At 42.5% G+C, this 18,376-nt stretch overlaps 1 protein-coding gene across 7 annotated transcripts in view; it reads right to left on the reverse strand.

Moving 5' to 3' along the window:
• JADE1 (jade family PHD finger 1) overlaps nt 1-18,376 on the reverse strand; it is a 79,801-nt gene that overhangs the window by 19,513 nt on the left and 41,912 nt on the right. For all 7 annotated transcript variants that reach the window (XR_009418310.1, XM_059470626.1, XM_059470623.1 and 4 more), the window contains exons 3-4: nt 4,476-4,558; nt 1,049-1,206 (exon numbers count right to left, since the gene is read on the reverse strand). Coding sequence is in view for 6 of the 7 variants with exons in the window: in XM_059470626.1 (XP_059326609.1) it covers nt 1,049-1,206; nt 4,476-4,558 (241 nt within the window). In the remaining variant the exon portion in view is untranslated. The remainder of the gene's footprint in view (nt 1-1,048; nt 1,207-4,475; nt 4,559-18,376) is intronic.

Raw genomic sequence — 18,376 nt, forward strand, 5'->3', positions numbered from 1 at the left:
TCAGTGTGGAGCAGAGAAAGGGTTCTCATCTCCTGCACTGCTGAGCAGAGGGCAAAATGCCACCTTGTCCTTGGAGCTCCAGGTCCAATCCTTCAGAAGAAGGATGGACAGATTTCCCTGATGTGCAGGTTAGCCCCTCCTAGTGGGGCACCCTGCAGGTGGCTGCACAGAACAAAATCAACACTAACAAACTTTCCTGAGGCCTTCATCCAAGGCTAAAGCTGGCAGATACAGACCTTTCAAGAAGCAATCAGTGCTCCATCATCACAATTTTTTTTTGCTGTGTATCAAGGACTGAGCTGCTGTGGTCCCACCAGCAGTGGTGGGTTGTTTGGTAATGCCTTAAGGGCCAGTCTGGACTGACTCAAAGAGATCTAGAGTGATTAAATGGCAAAAATCCTTGCTCTTATTTTCTCCAATCCCTACTAAGCATAAAATGGGCTGCAGCACACTCCTGCCCTTAGGACTGCAGTGTTTAATTTGCAACAGGAAATAGTATCTATGTGCAACAAACATGGCAAGGAAAATAAGGGGCTTTTGGATAAGAGCTAGAAAATCTCACATTATTTAGTTACATGAACATCTGGATGGTTTTTAAAACAGTTGAAATGTTGCACAATCAATTTCTTAGGTTAATAAAAGAAATCACAAAAAAAGCCCTATGAAAACAAAATAAATGCTGTGTTTTCTCTAGCCCTTAAGCCTGGTTTGTCCAACTGTTCCTTGAAAAGAACCTATGGCTTGGAAATAAGCAGAAGGAACACCAGCCAAGGGCTCTTCCAGCAATGATAAGTGAGCTCAAGTCTGGATTAAAAATAGAAGCTATTTTTAATGTTCTCTTATCACATCCCATTGCCAAAAACAGTCCTTTGACATTTGTGTTCCACATGGGCAGAACAGGCCTGACTCTTGACCTCTCTGACCATTCCAAAAGGTGATTCCAGGTTCATCTCTGAGAACCAAGACCTTCCTGTGCAACCAAGCTCAGGAAGTCAAGGCAATGCAGCACAAACATGTGTGTATTTATTCCCATTCCTCCAAATGGTACCTGGCTACTGGTTCTGGGATGGTCCCTGGGCTAACAGGCACCTGAACTCCCTTTTCCCACTCCTGCCTCCAGGGATCTGCCAGCACATAGTACTCATCAGGGTTCAGCTGGAAGGAGTCATGCAACTTCATGGCAGTGATCAGGTCCGTTCTGAACACCTGCAAAGAGAGGCACCAAGAGAGAAAAACAGAGACACTGACATTTGATATTGAGCATTGACAGCTTCAGGGTAACACAAGGGCACTGTGCCACCAGCCCACTGCAGAACAGGGACTGGCTTCACAGCAGGGAAAGGGGTGGCTGAGGGCACAAATACTGACTGCATGATTTCACCTAACTGCACTACACGTCCTGCAGCTCCTCCTGCACTGCACACTTGCTCTAAAAGGTGTTACTCACTTTCATCTCCATACTGGCTGCAATAAAAGCTGCAGGAGCTCCAAGCAGCACAAAAAAAAAGATTCATTTTTGCTCCAGGCTTTTTGGAATTTTTTTTTTAATTATTGGAGCTCTGACTCATACCAAGACATTCTAGAAATTCCCTGTGGTAGAAATCAAGGCATGACTCCACCATGACCAGCCTCAAGAGGAAATTCTAAGAAGATGACTCTTTGTGCAAGTACTTATAAAAATAACCCAAAAGATAAAAAATAAAACCAAACTGGAATTCTGGAGGCAGCTCCCCATTCAGCACAGCTATTTATTCAATCAGCTCCAGACACCTCTGTGTCACAGCTGTAATTTTCCTTTGCAAAGGCATCAAGCTCTAAAGCCAGCAGGATGTTTGGCAACCTGTGGGTTAGCAGCCACCAATAAGCAGCCCATGCTGTCTTCAACAAGGCACAGAATGGAATAAAAAAGGGATTCACTCCTGTGGCAGCTTCAGCCAAGTGCTGCTATCACAAGCATCCCAACTACAAGCCTGCACTTGCTGACACAAGTTCCAGCCCTTCCCACCCCCTGCTCCCTACAAAAGGCAAGGCCCTCCTCACCTCCACAACACTAATTTCTAACTACTCCATGCCTCATTCAAAGGAGAGGGTTAAAAAGCAAGGTGACAAGAAGATTAGCACCACCAGGACAAGAAGATGACAGGTAGAGCTCTCTGCAGACTTCTCAGTCAGTGGTGGTCAGAACCAGCATCCACAGAGCCCCACACTGCAGCTACAGCAGAAAAAACACTGGATTTTCAGGGCAGTGCTCCTAGACTCCTTATGAGGCTGCTCAGGGGGCAAAGTGACCCATCCTCCCAGCCCCAGAGCAATGGCCATGCTGTCACCTCAGCCCCAGCTCGCTGCTGTGTGTGGCTGAGGCAGAACCAGATGTGCACAGACAGCAACCAAGGCAGCCACTCCCACCATCCACACACCTGAAAACCCCGGATTTTTGGGAAGTATTTTAGTCTATCTGATAGCTAATTGCATTTCTGAGAATGTTTTCAAGTGTGATTTGCCTTGCCACATCTCAAAACCTCTCCTCCCTCCCAACACACACATACTGTCCCACTTCTGTCTACATATGTTTCTGTTTCTACTCTGGTTTTATCATTAAAATAGCATCAAATCATGACATTTTTCTTAACACTTGTCTTGACACGTTCAGGAAAAACTGCCAACATTAAAAAGTAAAGAAAAAGATTGCCATAGGAAGAACAGGGTGAATGCTGGTAATGAAATATAATGAGATGTTTAAAACAATTAAATTACGAGTCCTGTGAGGCTTCAATCAAGAAATGAAAAGTAAGCCACAAAGTAAATGGGCTCACAAAACAAACAAGCACAGCTGGCCAGGGGATTCTGCACTTTTAAGTGATTTGACTTAAAGCAATCAAAAGTCAAATTAAGAGAAGACTAAAAATATAAAATGGGACGCAAACCTTGCTCAATCTCAGAGCCAAAATAACTCAGGCTCTTGGATAAATTTGTCACAAAGCTCCCTCAGAAGCAAAGCTAATGCAGCACCTGACAGCCAAGAAACTCCTTTCCCAGGCCAGTGGCCCCATGACACCATTCTTTCTGCTCTGGCTGCTGATGCAATCAGAGTGCCTGGAGGAAAGCAGAGCTTACAGAAGTGCTGGCTCTCAGAAGCACTGAACACTTCAAAGCTAAAGGGTGAAACCCTGGCCACACTGAAGTCAGTGGGAATTCTGCCACCAAGTTCAATGAGCCCAGGATTTCACCCAGGGAGTCCCTGCGTGTCACTTTGCTGCCAGCAGTGAGCAGGGACAGAGCAGGGGGGAGAGGCTGGGGAGCAGAGCTAAAGGGAAGCACAAGAGAAGCTCATCCAGACTGAGAAAACAGGAGAGAACAGCACAAAACTGCAGAGATTCTGACAGCAAAAGGTAAGGGAGAGGAGAAAGCAGAAGCACACAAAAAACCCAACAGCAAGACTCCTAATTATCTCAGATCATTTCTTGATAGCCTTTCACAAGGTGGTTCTCAAAAGGAGGTATAAGGGGCTACTTCTAAGAGATGCATGAAAAGTAACTAAGGAAAACAAATCTATTGTTAACAAGAATAAATTCACCAGGGATCTCCACATTGGCAAAAAACAAAAGGTCTTTAACAGCCAACAAGCAAAGGAGTTTGGAAACCACCAGTACTAGGCACAGTTCACACTGAATGGCATTCTCCTTGTGAAAACTCTTCTCTGAGACTTAGGTACACTGTCATTAGGGAGATTAATAAAGCAGTTTTTCCTCAACACCACCCACTAATGTGTAAAGAATACATGTCCTGGGCAAGTGCAATAAATGAGAAATTCCATCCCCCAGAGCTAATCCTTTCTTTGCAGCTTCTACAAAGTCTGCAGTGTAGTATTTTGCCTGAAGCCAGGAAGATTCAGCAAGAACATTTCCAAAGAAATGGATCACATTTTGTGTGTTACTAACAGCTGATCCAACCTGGAAAGTTCAAAGATTTTTATCTCCCCTGATAGCATTTCTTCAAAGCACTAGACGAGACAGAACTGTCAGGAAGCAGATTTCTAGTTTGACAAGCACTTTAGCAAAGATCACACACACAGAGCCCCAGTACAAACTATGAAATAAATGCACCTAATGTAAATTTCCACTGTTCACAAATCAAGCTGCAAATAAACCCTGATGCTTAAAATAGCACAAGAAAGACTCTGCAGCTATGCTGAATGGGTGTCAGACTACAACAAAATTCACAGATAGAAACTGGTGCTGGCAGGAGCTGTGCCAACAGCTGAACTCTCTAATCTTCAGGGCAGGGGGGAGAGGGGAAGAAGGGGTGAGGGAGGGGAAGTATGTGCCAACCAAAATGTAGGGAGGGAAAAAAATTTAAAAAATAAAAAAAAGTAAATGAGAAAAAAGGGATCCATTACCAGAAAAGATGGATGGATATATTGTGTGTACAGGCACTTAGAGAGATGTAACAAAATGCAAGCTAAATTCCAGAAATACCTCAGAAGGTTTGCGGTCCTCATCTCTGGAGCACGAAGTCCTGCGACGCTGAGATCTGGAATGCTGGGACCAGGTAGACAGACCTGGGATACAGAAATGATAATTTGCAGGCTTCTGTGACAAACCCCCAGGAAACTCTTTCAAAAGCCAGTCAATCCTGAATTTCTGTGGTCACTCTCCTGGGTGTGTTTTGTTTCCCATCTCCCAGCTGAGGTGTGCCTGTCCTGGCTGCACTGCACTTACCTGCCTTCCACCCAGCATTCCAAAAAAGCCACTTCAGAGCATCCTTCCCCCTGAGCATCAATAAATGACTTCCTGCAGATTAATAACTGACCAGGAGCTCTGCCAACAGCCTGGGATGTACTCTTTGAAGCTAATGTCCTAGATAGCTACACTGGTTACCTGATTTCTGCTGCAAAATGAAGCACACTGCCACACACACACACAGTAGAGCCCACAGAACAAGCTGTTGTTTCCTCTCCCCAGCAAATCTCCCAGTGTGGCTGCATGATTTTTGTCTGCATAGTTATTCACTACATTCCAAACAAATTATACCTTTTTGCCTTGAAAGTGTTTGACAGAGTCTCTGTCAGCTTTCAGAAATATTGTAACAGGAGGGAAGGAAAAAGAGAAAGAATCTGCACTCCTTTGACAAGATAGTGCTTTGACACCAGAATGTATTATACCTGTGCAAATCAACCAATTTCAACACAGTAAGATTCACAGGTACAGCAGGTATTTTCCACTGCCAACTACACAGCAGCAATGAAAATAAAAAGCCAATAAATCTTTCTGGGTTGCAGAGATGAAGGACTTGTACTAGGTCTATCTGATAGGGAAGCTAAGTCCTATGTCATTAACTCAGAATTTGCAGATCTGGACATTAATTGTAGACAAATTGAAGCAAACTGATGCAAAAGGCTTCCCACACTGCTCATTCCTTCACTGTCTGTGCATAAGCATGGTAGGAGTAAAATGGGTAAGGCTACAGTCTGCAAGAGCAGCACCACCTCACACCAGCCCACAGAAACCTCTCGAGGATCAGAAAGCACAGGATGGGATAAGTTCTCTATTAAAAATGTTAGCAAACCATTGTAGAAGTCAAGTAGCTGTTCAACATCTTAATTGGAAAGGTATGACTGAAAACATTTTGGTTTTAGTTACCTGTTTGTCTTCTCTTTTCAGCTAGTGATTACATTAAGTAATCTGCCCTGATAAAACCTCTCTGGAACACAGCAATGAATAACAGACATTACACAGAATATGCATAATGGTCAAAATTGAAGCAATGTTCCCAGGAAATAGCTAAAAATCTTATCTCTCGAGGTAAGAATACAGAGAGGATGCTTTTAAGCAAATATTAGTGTTTTAATATAAGAGACGGTGAAGTTATTGGCACTCTTCCCTCTTTCTATGAAGGGGAAAAAAAGAAAGAAAAATAATAACTGACTGCCATTTTATTAAAAGCCAGACTTCCAAGATCATTTAACTACCAATTGTTCCCTTGAAAACTGAAGAAGAAACACAAGCAGGAGTACAAACTTCTTGTGAGAATCCTATCAGACCATCCTCAAACTCTCCTTAAGGTCAGAAGGGAATAAGTAAAATTCCTCACAAAAACTCTGAGATGTACAGCTAAAATGCATGACAAAAAAATCCAGATTTATTTCCTGTAATGCAGCAATGTAAATATTAACATTTTAACACTCAGAAGTGATTTCTTTAATCAACAGCCTCCCTAGAAGACACACAGCACATACACACCCACACAGATTACTATTCAGTTCTCATGGGTTCTGATATTTTCCATTGGCAAGACATTAATATCTGGCCAACTAGCTGCCACAAGTCAGCATCTGGAAATTTCCAGTTCTTTTGTGGATCTGAGTGGTTTTGTACACTGTTGGACCTGGGAGAGAGAGCCTGCTCACAAGAGAAAGAATTAGGAACAACAAGTTGTATTGGCAAGGGGTGTTTGATTCAAGTTTTGGTGAGTATTGTAAATGCAGGCAACCCCAGCGAGGGGAGAGAATGATGCATCTGACTCCATCTTATCAGAAGGCCAATTTATTACTTTATTATGCTGTGTTACATTAAATAATACTACACTAAACTATACTAAATAATACAGAAAGGATACTTACAGAAGGCTAAAAAGATAATGATGAAAACTCGTGACTCTTTCCAGAGTCCCAGCACAGCTTGGCCCTGATTGGCCAAAGAGTGAAAATAACCCACAGCAGAATGCAGTGAAACAATCACCTGTGGGTAAACAATCTCCAAACACATTCCAGGTGAGCACAGCACAGGAGAAACAAATGAGATAAGAATTGTTTTTCTTTTCTCTGAGGCCTCTCTCGCTGCCTTTCAGCTTCCCAGGAGAAAAACCCTGGGTGAAAGAATCATGTTCAGGGAATGTGAATGCCATGGGTGAGAGATGAGTCTGGAGGCTTTAACACAGCTGTTCCCAAGTAAGGCAAGCATGTGGCAAAATTAGTCTAGTGGCAGTGTGATGTACTTCTGGGTCTTTACCACTGTCCTTTAATTCAGCTCTGATGACAGCTGATCATAAACTGAATTAAAAAAAGAGTATGGGCAGCTTTTTCCAGGTCTCTCTCATGCCACAAAGAAGCTACAAAGGTGAGGAGTAAGACAATCCCTGCCATATCACCCATCTCCATTTCCTCACTGTGTCATCTTACACATCAGAACAAGTGTCTTAAATGCACCCTTCTGTGTCCATGTACACAAGGGTTTGGTCACTGGATTAATTAACTGTTCCACGTTTCACAAAAGGGCAACTAACTCTTATCATCAAAACTACAGGAGCTTCACTTTAAAGGATTTTTTAAGCGGTGTATGAAAGCACACTACATAAAATTTCCATGCTTAAGAGACAAGTCAAACACAGCCAGCCTTCCTCAGCATTTATTATAATGAGGGGGTTTTTTCCACTGAATAAGGAAAGAAAGTTTCTCAGGTAGTTCTGTAACAGCCTCTTCCTTGCACACAACACTGGTGAACTCACAGTGGAAACACTGTAACTGAAGGGGCTGCTGGATTTTTCTGAGCAGTGCAAACTACATAAATGCTAGGAGAAAACAGTGGAAGAATTCCTCATGGGACTGAGGTTTTACTACACACTGCAGCTAGCAGATGACCTTTGGCAAGGGCTCCACGTCAATAGGGAAAACATTTACTCACTGAATAAACAAAGCCAGACTGTAAGCCTTGAATTCAGATTCAAACCAGCACCACTGCGTAGACAAGAAAGGAAGAAATTAAAAGAGCCAGCCAAATGACAGCAAAATATCCAGCCCATGAGAGTATTGAATCTAACTACTTCTGAAATCCCAAACAGAGTTTCAATTCTGCTTCCATCAAAGCTAATGGGAAAATGCCACTGTCTTCACCAGTGCCAAGCCCAAGGCACTGAATTTCCCAAAGCCCTCATTAATAAGCCATCCACCCACTCTGCCTACACCAATAGAAGTGCAGGAGGAAAATTTAGGATGTTATTTGTCTATTAAGCATCCTTGCCATATTTTCAGACTAAATCCAGAAAAGGGACCTCACTGAAAGCAGCAATTCACAGCCCATTACACCTCCTTCAGTGGTTAATGATCTGATTTGTACATCTGAGTGCATGCAGAACCACCTCTGGATTATACAGAAGGCAGAATCTACTCTGGTCAAAACAAAACACAGGATTTAAAAAAATCCAGCTCTTCTGTACTGTAATAAGCACGTGAAGCTAGCTCAGTGATTTCAGGAAGATTCCAGACACTTCACCAAAATCATTCTCTTCCATTAAGTATCCAAAATCACTGTGTTCATCAAGTTTTAAGAGTACTAGCCCTAGTCCCAAACTGGATTAGGATCACCAAGACTAGAAAAGCACCTAAAGATCAAGACAAGAGTTAAACTCTGTTATGGTAAAACAGAATTCATTTTTTTACAATAATCATAAGGCAAGTCTGAATCACTGGGATTTGGAAGATATAAAAGTTGTGTAAGATACCATTATATACCTCATGGGAAGAATGAGTTTCTCAGCAGATGGAAAAACAGTGAGATGTTAAGAGAGCCCATGCTACCATAAGCCATGTGAGAAACAGTAAATATGAAAAATACACAAGTCCAAGGCATGAAGCCAAATACAGACATCCAAAACATGCATTTCCATCATTGTTTAGACATCAGAGATAAAAGGGATCTTATTAAGAGTTACATGAGTGGATGAACACAGTAGCCTACTGAGCATCATCACTCTAGGAGAGAGACCAAGATTATTTGGATTCTCTCACAGTTCAGATTCTTTCAGATAATCACAGTGTTTGTGTGTTTTAAAAGGATTTCATCACTGAGAACAACGGGAGAGGGATCCTACTCCTATTACCTGCTCTTAGTTCTCCTTTTGCATTTATCTACTTAAAGGAAAAAAGCAAAAAGGAATCCCAAAGCATGAAAAAGGTGTCATCCTCAGCAAGGGAGGCAGAGCTCTAACACACCACTGGTGCTGCAAAGGATTTCTCAGACTCAAACAGGAATTTTTTTCTGTTCCTCAAAGCTGCTATGAACACCTCACACTGTAAATACAGTGTTCTTATAATACTGCCACGGGGTGTATGTAACACACACGCCTCCTGATAATAAAAGAAAGCAATCAAGGAGCGTGCATTCTTTTTCCCCACTTGTGAAGAACACAGGCTTCCCAAAAGGAAAAACTTAATCAATTTTAACTGCATCATTTTATTAAATGATCTGTCAAGAATACGTTTTCATCCCAAGGAAAAAAAAATCCAATCAAAACAGAAAATTGCTTGGAACCAATAAAACAATTCAAAGCCCCAGGGAATTCTACCCCACAACTAATACACTGCTCAGCATGAGCAGAGAAGTCTCAGCTATTAGGTATCATGCACAAGGCTGTTGTAAAGCCACCTGTGAGGCACCCAGCTGTGTCCCTGCAGAACTACCTGCTGCTGCAGCCTCTGAACACTTCAAAGCCTCACTTCTTTACACTTCTCCCACGGTAAATCCACTGCTGCTCCAGCAGGCAGCACGACACAGCAAAGCAGCCCTGACACAGATCCACGTCTGCCTGTCACTCCTGCTTAGCACCAGCCCTTGCAGATGCCTGTGCTGCTCTGCAGCTCACTCTGAGACCAACGAGGTGCTGCTGCCAACGCTGTCACAAAGATCTACAGCCCGGGGAGAAAACAGAGGTGTTCAATCTCTCCATTTAGTGCTGGCCCACAGCTCCTTACAGCAGCACTTAGAAATATCTCCCTGCTTGGACTCAAATTCCAGCACAAAGCAAACAGAAGCAAACTATTCTGGGGGCAGTTTCCACTACGTTAGGCACAGAAGGAGCTGGCTGGGCCAAAGTCTTCAGAAAGCAGCATGCAAGCAAACACCACCTAAGACAGAATTTCACAAAGCCAAATTTCCTTTCTCACTTTCCTGGTGCTGGAGGGCTTGCCCATCTATCTTCCTTATCTTTATAGCACATTATAATACAATAATCTCATCCAAGATCAAAACACAAGAAGCAATAGTCTTTTATCTCTTGTCAACAGCAATGCTCCTTGAAATTCACTATCAGCTGATGACTCCCCAGTTGCAGCTGCTGAACAATGTGTGGATCCATGAGATCTCTGCAGTGCTTTACAGCACCACAGCACAAGTGCTCAGCCTCTGACACACATAATGAGCCATCCCTGCAGCTCCCTGCCACAGCCACAGCATTTTAACACAAGTTACCACCTGTCATCCCTTTCCTCAGCAGCACGGGTTTGAGTTTTAGCATCTCAGAACACACACAGGCACAGGTCACTCTTATAGCAGTGTGGAATTCCTTGACCTCATCTTCTTTTTCAGCACAAGACCCAAGTGCCACTCGAGCCCCAGACCAATTCCCGTGGTAGCAATGTTTTACCATAAGTTTTAAATCAAGTTTACCACAGGTTATCCAAGTCAATTTGAGCACCTCCCATTCACAGGCTAATAACATGATGTTGTCAAGGCCTTGAAACTCCAGTGGACTTAGGTGTACTCAAATCTAGCAGTCTTGCAGAGAAAAATTAATGTGCCTCTCCAAAAATGAATCATGGCATCACAGAATGTGCTGAGCTGGAAGGGACCCACCAGGATCATGGAGTCCAACTCCTGGCCCTGCACTCCTCCCCAGGAGTCGCATCATGAGCCTGAGAGCATTGTTCAAATGCTTTGTGAACTCTGTCGGGTTGGTGCTGTGACATTGCCCTGGGGAGCTGTTCCAGTGCCCAAGCACCCTCTGAGTGAGGAACCTTCTCCTGATGCCCAACCTAAACCTCCCTGGTTCAATTCATGCCATTTCCTTGAGTCCTGTCCCTGCTCATGAGAGGGAAGAGATCTGTACCTGCCCCTCCGCTTCCCCTCACGAGGATGTTGAAGATCACAATGTCTCTCCTCAGTCTCTTCCTCTCCAAGCTGAACAGACCAAGTGATCTCAGCCACTCTTCCAGACCCTCCACCATCCTTGTGGACCTTCTCTGGATGGTTTCTCATGGCTTAATGTCTTTATTATATTGTGGCACCCCAGAACTGCCCCCAGCACTGGAGCTGAGGCCACCCCAGTGCAGAGGGGACAATCCCCTCCCTTGCCCAGCTAGCAATGCTGTCCCTGATGTCCCCAGGACAGGGCTGCCCTCCTGGCTGCCAGGGCACTGCTGACTCATATTCAACTTTCCATCAACCAGGACCCCCAGGACCCTTTTTGTGGCACTGCTTTCCAGTATCTCATTCCCCAGTCTGTCTGTACATCCAGGGTTGCCCCACCCCAGGTGCAGAATCCTGCACTTGTCCTTATTGCCCTTCATTTGGTTGGTGATTGCTCATCTCTCTTATCTGCTGAGCTCTTGCAGGGCTTCTTTGCCCTCAGGGGAGTTGACAGCACCTCCCAATGAAGTGTCCTTGGCACAGTTGCTTAGCATTCCTTTCAGCTCCCTGTCCAGGCCATTTAGGAAGATGTTGAAGAGCACAGGGCGAGGAGGGAGTCCTGATGTCACCCCACTCCTTATAATCCTTTGTGCCTGACCCATGAGCCAGTGGCTCACCCATCATGTGACAGGGTTATCCAGCTGTGTGTTGGACATCTAGTCCAGAAGGATCTTATGAGACACAGTGGGCAAAGCTTTGCTCAACTCCAAAAAGACTGCATCTACTGGCTTTCTTAGATCAACCAAGTAGGTCACTCTGTTGTAGAAGGATTCAACAAGCAGGACTTTCCCCTCACAAAGCTGTGCTGGCTGGTTGCATTACCCTACAGCTGTTTTTCAACACCTCCCCAAATAATCTTTTCCATGACTTTACCAGATTAAATTGATTTTTTCCATGATTACTGAAGTGACACTGACAGACCTGTAGTTTCTGGGATCTTCCTTCTCATACTTCTTGAAAATTGTGATGACGTTTAACAGCTTCCAGTCAGCTGGGATGTCTCAGGATTCCTGAAACCGTTCAAAAATCATCAAGAAATGTTTTTCAGTGACATCAGCTAGCTCCTTGAGGATGCTGTGATGAATCCCATCAGGCCCCATGGATTTGTAGGGATCCAGCTGCAGCAACAGATCCTGCACAAGTTCAGGGTCAACTGGGAGTTGATGACTCTCACCATGATGATCCTCCAGCTCAGGGCACTGAGACCCCCTTGGTCCATCATCAGCATTGAGGACAGGGGCAAAGAATGCATTAAACACCTCTTGCCTTGTCCATGTCCCTGTCCCTGTTTGTGGGGTGACCATCCTCACCCTGTAACACGCTGATGCTATTTCAATACTGCCTTTTGCCATTAATGTATTTAACAAAACTCTTTATTGTTCCCCACATTTCTGGCCACCTTCAACTCCACGTGAGCTTTGGCCACATGAGTTTCTCCCTACAGTGACAAGCAGCATCTCTGTGCTCTTCTCATGTCACCTGACCTCGTTGTACTCAGAATGCACTTCCCTTTTTTGGCTTACGTCCAAGAGGACATCCCTGCTCAGCCCAGCCTTCTGCCTTGCCAGCTGGACTTGCAACATTTAGGAATTGCCTGCTCCTGTGCCCTTAGGAGGTGGTGTTTAAAAACTGACAAGCACTGATGGACCCCAGCACCTGCAAAAACATTTTCCCAGGGGACTTTATTTACTAATTCCTTGAAAAGCTTTGTGGCCTGCTGTCCTCCTGTCCAGAGCTGCTGTTTCCTGGCACTTTTCCTCCTGTCAAATGATGGTGATCATTATGGCAAGTCCCTTCCTCAGATGTGATACTCTATCAGGCAAGATAAGCCTTTCAATCATTCTTCCAGGTTGTTCCAGCAACTTCAGCACAAGCCACTCTGCCCCACTCTGAGTTTAATCTCCCAGTAAGATGCTGGTTCTTACCATCTGCCATCACTCACCAACCCTTTTTCAAAGGCACACAATGACCACTGTCTTGCTGCTTTGCCCAAATTCTGAGCACTGTGACTACATTACATTCTGTTGTTCTGTCACCATCCCTTACCCTCCTGGCAGGTTGAGATGAAAAACAAAAAACATTCCTTCCTGCACAAAGCTCTGCACATGCAATCACATTTCAGGCCAGCAGCAGCTGCAATTCCACAGTAAATGACACACACCCCCAAGGTTATGTACTCAGTAACCTTTGTGAAGGCACCCTGGGATCCATCTCAAACACTACAGGAACCCACTGGGATTCAAAGCCCTTTCTAAATCTAAGATCCTCCTCATTCAGTCAGTGCAATGGATATTGGCAAAATTCGTTTAACTTTAAAATAACATTTGTTTAGCAATGATACAATAAGGGTCTGCCTAAATTACAGAACTCTATTCCATAATCCACAGGTATTAAATCTTTCATTTCTCAGAACTCACGTGAAATTCTGTATATCTGGGAAGTATTTTTCATTTGCAAGTGTCTTCAGTTCTCCTCTTGGACACTCTGCATGTAGGAGTGCGATAAATTGATAACCCCTCCAAGAATTAATGAAAAAGCAAGCAAATTCTGAATAAAATCATGCTTTGAATTCCTTGCTCATGGAAAACAGCACACAAACTCTCTTGGACACCAAGGAGTGCCTGGATTTCACACAATATCCCTTATACAAATGCCCATGAGTTTCAGACCTTTCTCAAAAACAAGCTGTCCACATGTCAAACCAATTTATGCAAAAAAGGAATGCCTTGAAACTATAAATGGGAACTCCTCCACTGCACAACTTGATCTCACCAGGAAACAGCATATGGAATATTCAGCACAAACCACCTTTGCAGATTTACAGACCAATGAGACTAAAAAGCCAGGTGTCAAACACTGAGCAGGAAAGCTGAAACAGCTTCACTATCTAACATTTAATTAGAGTGAGACCCCAAACCATAAAGAGAAGGTTTAGCAACAGAGCAGCAAGCTGAAATGCAGTGTAACAAAATTTGCTTAAAAACTATCAAAGCCAGCCACCAGAAATCAGGAGTGTCGTGGATTTGAGGTGAACATTACTGATCTCCTTTCTGCAGGCTTTGAAGAATGCAGCATGTACATCACAAGGCTTTTATGAAGGGCCTGGCTAATATGAATGTCCATTATAGCTGCTGTACTGCACTATCTGGAAGGCCACAGGAACAAACAAGCTCTGCCAGGTGAGCAAAGAAGAAAAGCTTTCAGGAGCAAAAACTCTTAGGCACTTCCCCAAGCCTCCTCTCTCAACACTATTCCTCTGTATTTAGACACAAGTTCAACATCCAGAGCAATGCCTGCAGTCATTTTTCATTCAATTATATTTCACGGGTAAGATGTTCAATAGTGACCTCTAATTTCAGAAAATTAAATCCCTGAGAACATGCTCAGATATCCAGGGACTCACTTCAGAACTGCCAGGCAAAACTGGCACTGACACCTCCTGCCCGGTACTTCAAATATGCTGTTTTGGCTTTGTGTTGAAATGAGGATTTAGAATTCTGATTCTAAGGGGACACAGCTTAACAAGTTCTAGTAGTTAGGTTGAAGTACATGAAATAAATACTTTTGGGAGCTTAGCTTTAGGAAAATAATCAAGTCTGAGGGCAAAGAAGAGATGAGGAAAGCAAGGGTGCTGACTTTAGGTTGCAAGTCTTTAAAATTCTGCAAAAAACCACAAAAACACCCACACTAAAATATCTTACATGAGTCAGTAAATACATGTACATACTCCAGGACTGTAGCCATGCTGTTAAGCTTTCTTCTCTGCTCTATTTTGCCCCTAAATGAAAGCCATTCTCCCTTCTTTCATCTCACAAGATGAGAGCACCTTTTTCTCCCTCTGAAGAACTACTGTATCTCCAGAATAATTTATTTTTAGCACTTGGGTATGAGCTTTGTTTCCTTGTGACTACCAAGGAAACTGATTCAGTTCAGTGATCTAATGAAAAACAACTTCCTTTTTTTTCAATAAATTCCATTATTAGTGGCATCATTACTATTACATTCAAATATTCAGGATCCTGAGCTCAAGAGAATAAAATGTAGATTTCAAAATATTTTCCAGGTTGCACAAGCCTAGTCCAAAAAATCACCATCATTCAGGTTAGCCCAACCACATTTCCTCAGTGACCCTCATGATGAATTTGAGATGCCTGATCACAGCCTAGTAAAGCATGGCATGCAGAAATCAGCTGCACAACTGCAGCAGCTGGAGGCACAATCCTCATTTAGGATGAGGGAGAGCAAGGCTGAGCCCTAAGCTCAAAAACCAATGAAGCAACAAGTCCACTGGAGGGTCAGGAAACACCACTGACTGAAAGGGAAGCATGTGTTTGCCAACAGGATTCCAACCAGGAATTGATTAAAATTGCAGCTTTTCAATTACGTGATGTCTGTTTGAAACACCCAGATTAGTCAAATGTAATTGTTGTCCCAGAATAGTCAAATTTAATTGTTGTCAGGCTCTGGAAACGGTGAGAAGGAAAAACACCCAGTGAAAAACTTGGAACCTTCAATACAGACCACAAAAAATCAGTAGAAATTTTTATATTGTTTGAGGGGGGAAAAAACTTGAAGCCTTCAATACATACCACAAAAAAATCAAGAGAAATTTTCATATTTTTGGGGGGAGAAACTTGCTTCCCCTTCTAAGACTACTGCAAGTACAGTGGATCAGAGATACTACTGGCAAAGTAAGAATACAGAAACAAACATAGTGAAGAGTAATCAGTAATTCTACCAAAGGCAAGAGAGATCCTGTGAAGGTGAAACCTGTAAGGGGACACCCTTGACATTCAAATAGAGTTGCAAGGAACCGCTGGTATCTCCTGTAACAGGAAAAGAGGAAAGGACCTAAGCTAAGTCAGTCATTCTTTTCAGGGAAGTCTGAATGACAAAAAGCCTTGGAAGTGCTGACCCCACATTAAACACTCCTTCTGAACATGTATATAGAAATAGAATGAGTATGCAGGAACCTATATCTTAATTCACCCAGTAACAAGAGGCAAAAAAAAAAAAAAAAAAACCCAAACAAAACCCCATAATCAACATAATCAAGGAAAGAACAAGTGTAATGCAAAGGAAATGGTATATATTCAAATAATATTTGAAAAAACTTTTAAAATCTCACTACCTTTGCCATGCAATTCATTCAGTGAAGTTATCTGCAATAACCAGGCTTTAAAATAGATATATCATAAAAGGGCAAGAGGTTTCCTTTCCTTTTTCAAACTCATTTTCTTATATCATGATCTAAGGAGCAGATATTGTGGAAAATATAATTCACTAAGTTGATAGCTCTATTCCAAACAGTCATACATCAAATGACATTACAAACAAGCACTGTAATCAGCAACAGGTCAGTCAATGGTATCTATTTCAGAACTTCAATTCCAAGATTACTGCTTCATATTTTATTTGGTAAAAGCTGTTACACAAGGCACATGGAGAGATCAAAGGCTTAAAGAAAATAGCTAAGAGAGTGAAAATAAAGATTAATAATATGAAACACTATTTTATAAAGCCGCTAAGGAATGAAAAAAGGGTGAAGCTAAATTTTAATGGAAGACATCATGTGCGCTGCTACTTTACCTTACAAATAAAAACACAACTTTGTTTCTGGGAAGTACACATCACCTTCAAGGAAGTACACAGATTTCAATTTTAATAACCTCAACTAAACTTCTAACCAATAAAAACATGTCTGATTGGTTTGGGGTTTCTTCTTCCAAAATCCCCCAGCTGCAGGTAGCTCTCCAAAACCAAGCCCAATTCCTCACCTCTAACAGATTTTGCTCAATCCTTATTTGGATGAACTCCTAACCAAACTGCTAGTTCTTACCTTCTCTAATCTCTTCACCTTTACTACTGGATTTCAGCACCAGTTTGCCCAGGGTTGTTTAGAGAGGCAGCTTTGGCCATACCTGAGCAGAGGCAGCACAGACACACCTATGAAATGCATGCAGGTGAAGCACATGGAGCCACAGTGTACCACAGGGGTAAATTCTCAGAGTGAAACATTCAAAAGCACCTAGGAAACCACCCCAATCATTTTCAGACTGAAATTTAAAAAAAAAAACCCCAGGCTTAAAGATGTGCATCCAGATAGGTCAAATGAAAACCACAAAAACCTCCCTGATAACTGGCTAGGCTGCAGTATTGCCAAGTGCAATCAACTTGCTCATTTGGGCAAATAAGACACCTTGGCACATTCCCCAAAATGGTATTTTGTCCCTCCCCCCCCCACCCCTTGTTTTTTCTGCTTAAATGAAAGATTATCAGTCCCTGGAATCCAAATACAAGACAGAGAGAGATATCACAGTGTGTGCTAATTAAAGCAGTACAGGAAGAGTTAAAAACCATAAATAAAAAAATAAAAACCGTCCTGTATCCAAACTAGTGATTTGCTGAATTCTAATTTTTGTAAACAATTCCTCAAAGAAAATCTTCAAATGCAGTGATGAACAACTTTTATGCTCTGTTATTGTTTTCTACTTAAGCTTGAAGCACTATACTTGCCCATTGTGGAAGAGGGTGTGGGAAGACTGAAGCAAATTTAAAATCCTTACGCAAACTTCCATGGACAACGTCAGCAGATGTCTCCATGCTCACTCTGTCCTTATAATGATTAAATTATGCTGCTTGCCAAGGTTTCCAAGATGACCACTGACTTTTTGTGGGACACGAATTTGTAGAGAATTTTTCAAGTTTGACAGAAGGTTTATACTGTACGTATTTGTACAGCAGAGTGTGCTAGTTACAGCAGTACAGGAACAATTAAAAACCATAAATATACTCTGTATCCAAATTAGTGATTTGCTGAATTCAAACTCTTGTAAGCAATTCCTCAAAGAAAATAATCAAATGCAGCGAGGAACAACTTTTAGGGTCTGTAATTCTTTTCTGCTTAAGTTTAAGCACTATACTTGCCCACTGTGTGAGAAGACTGAAGCAAATTTAAAATCCTTATGCAAACTTCCATGGGCAGATATCTCCATGCTCACTCTGTCCTTATAATGATAATTTATGCTGCTTGCCAAGATTTCCAAGATGACCACTGACTTCTTGTGGGACATGAATTTGTAGAGAATTTTTCAAGTTTGGCAGAAGGTTTATATTGCATAGCAAATGACAATATAAACAAGCACTGTAAGAAGTAACAGGTCAGTCAATTGTATCTATTTCAGAACTTCAATTCCAAGATTAACTGCTTCATATTTTAATTGGCAAAAGCTCTTCTTTTATTTTATTCTTTAAAGCTACATGTCGTAGTTTAGCTCTTGTTTTATCTTGTTCACTAAAATGTCAGTTCAATGGGGGATCCTGGATCTGCAGTCCACCTGTGCTCAGAATGACTGAGATCATGACAACACCCATTGCTCCCAGCCCAACCAATGTGCAGAATGCCTCTGGCACATGGA

Source organism: Ammospiza nelsoni, chromosome 4 (genome assembly GCF_027579445.1).
Source record: "Ammospiza nelsoni isolate bAmmNel1 chromosome 4, bAmmNel1.pri, whole genome shotgun sequence".
Lineage (NCBI taxonomy): Eukaryota > Metazoa > Chordata > Aves > Passeriformes > Passerellidae > Ammospiza > Ammospiza nelsoni.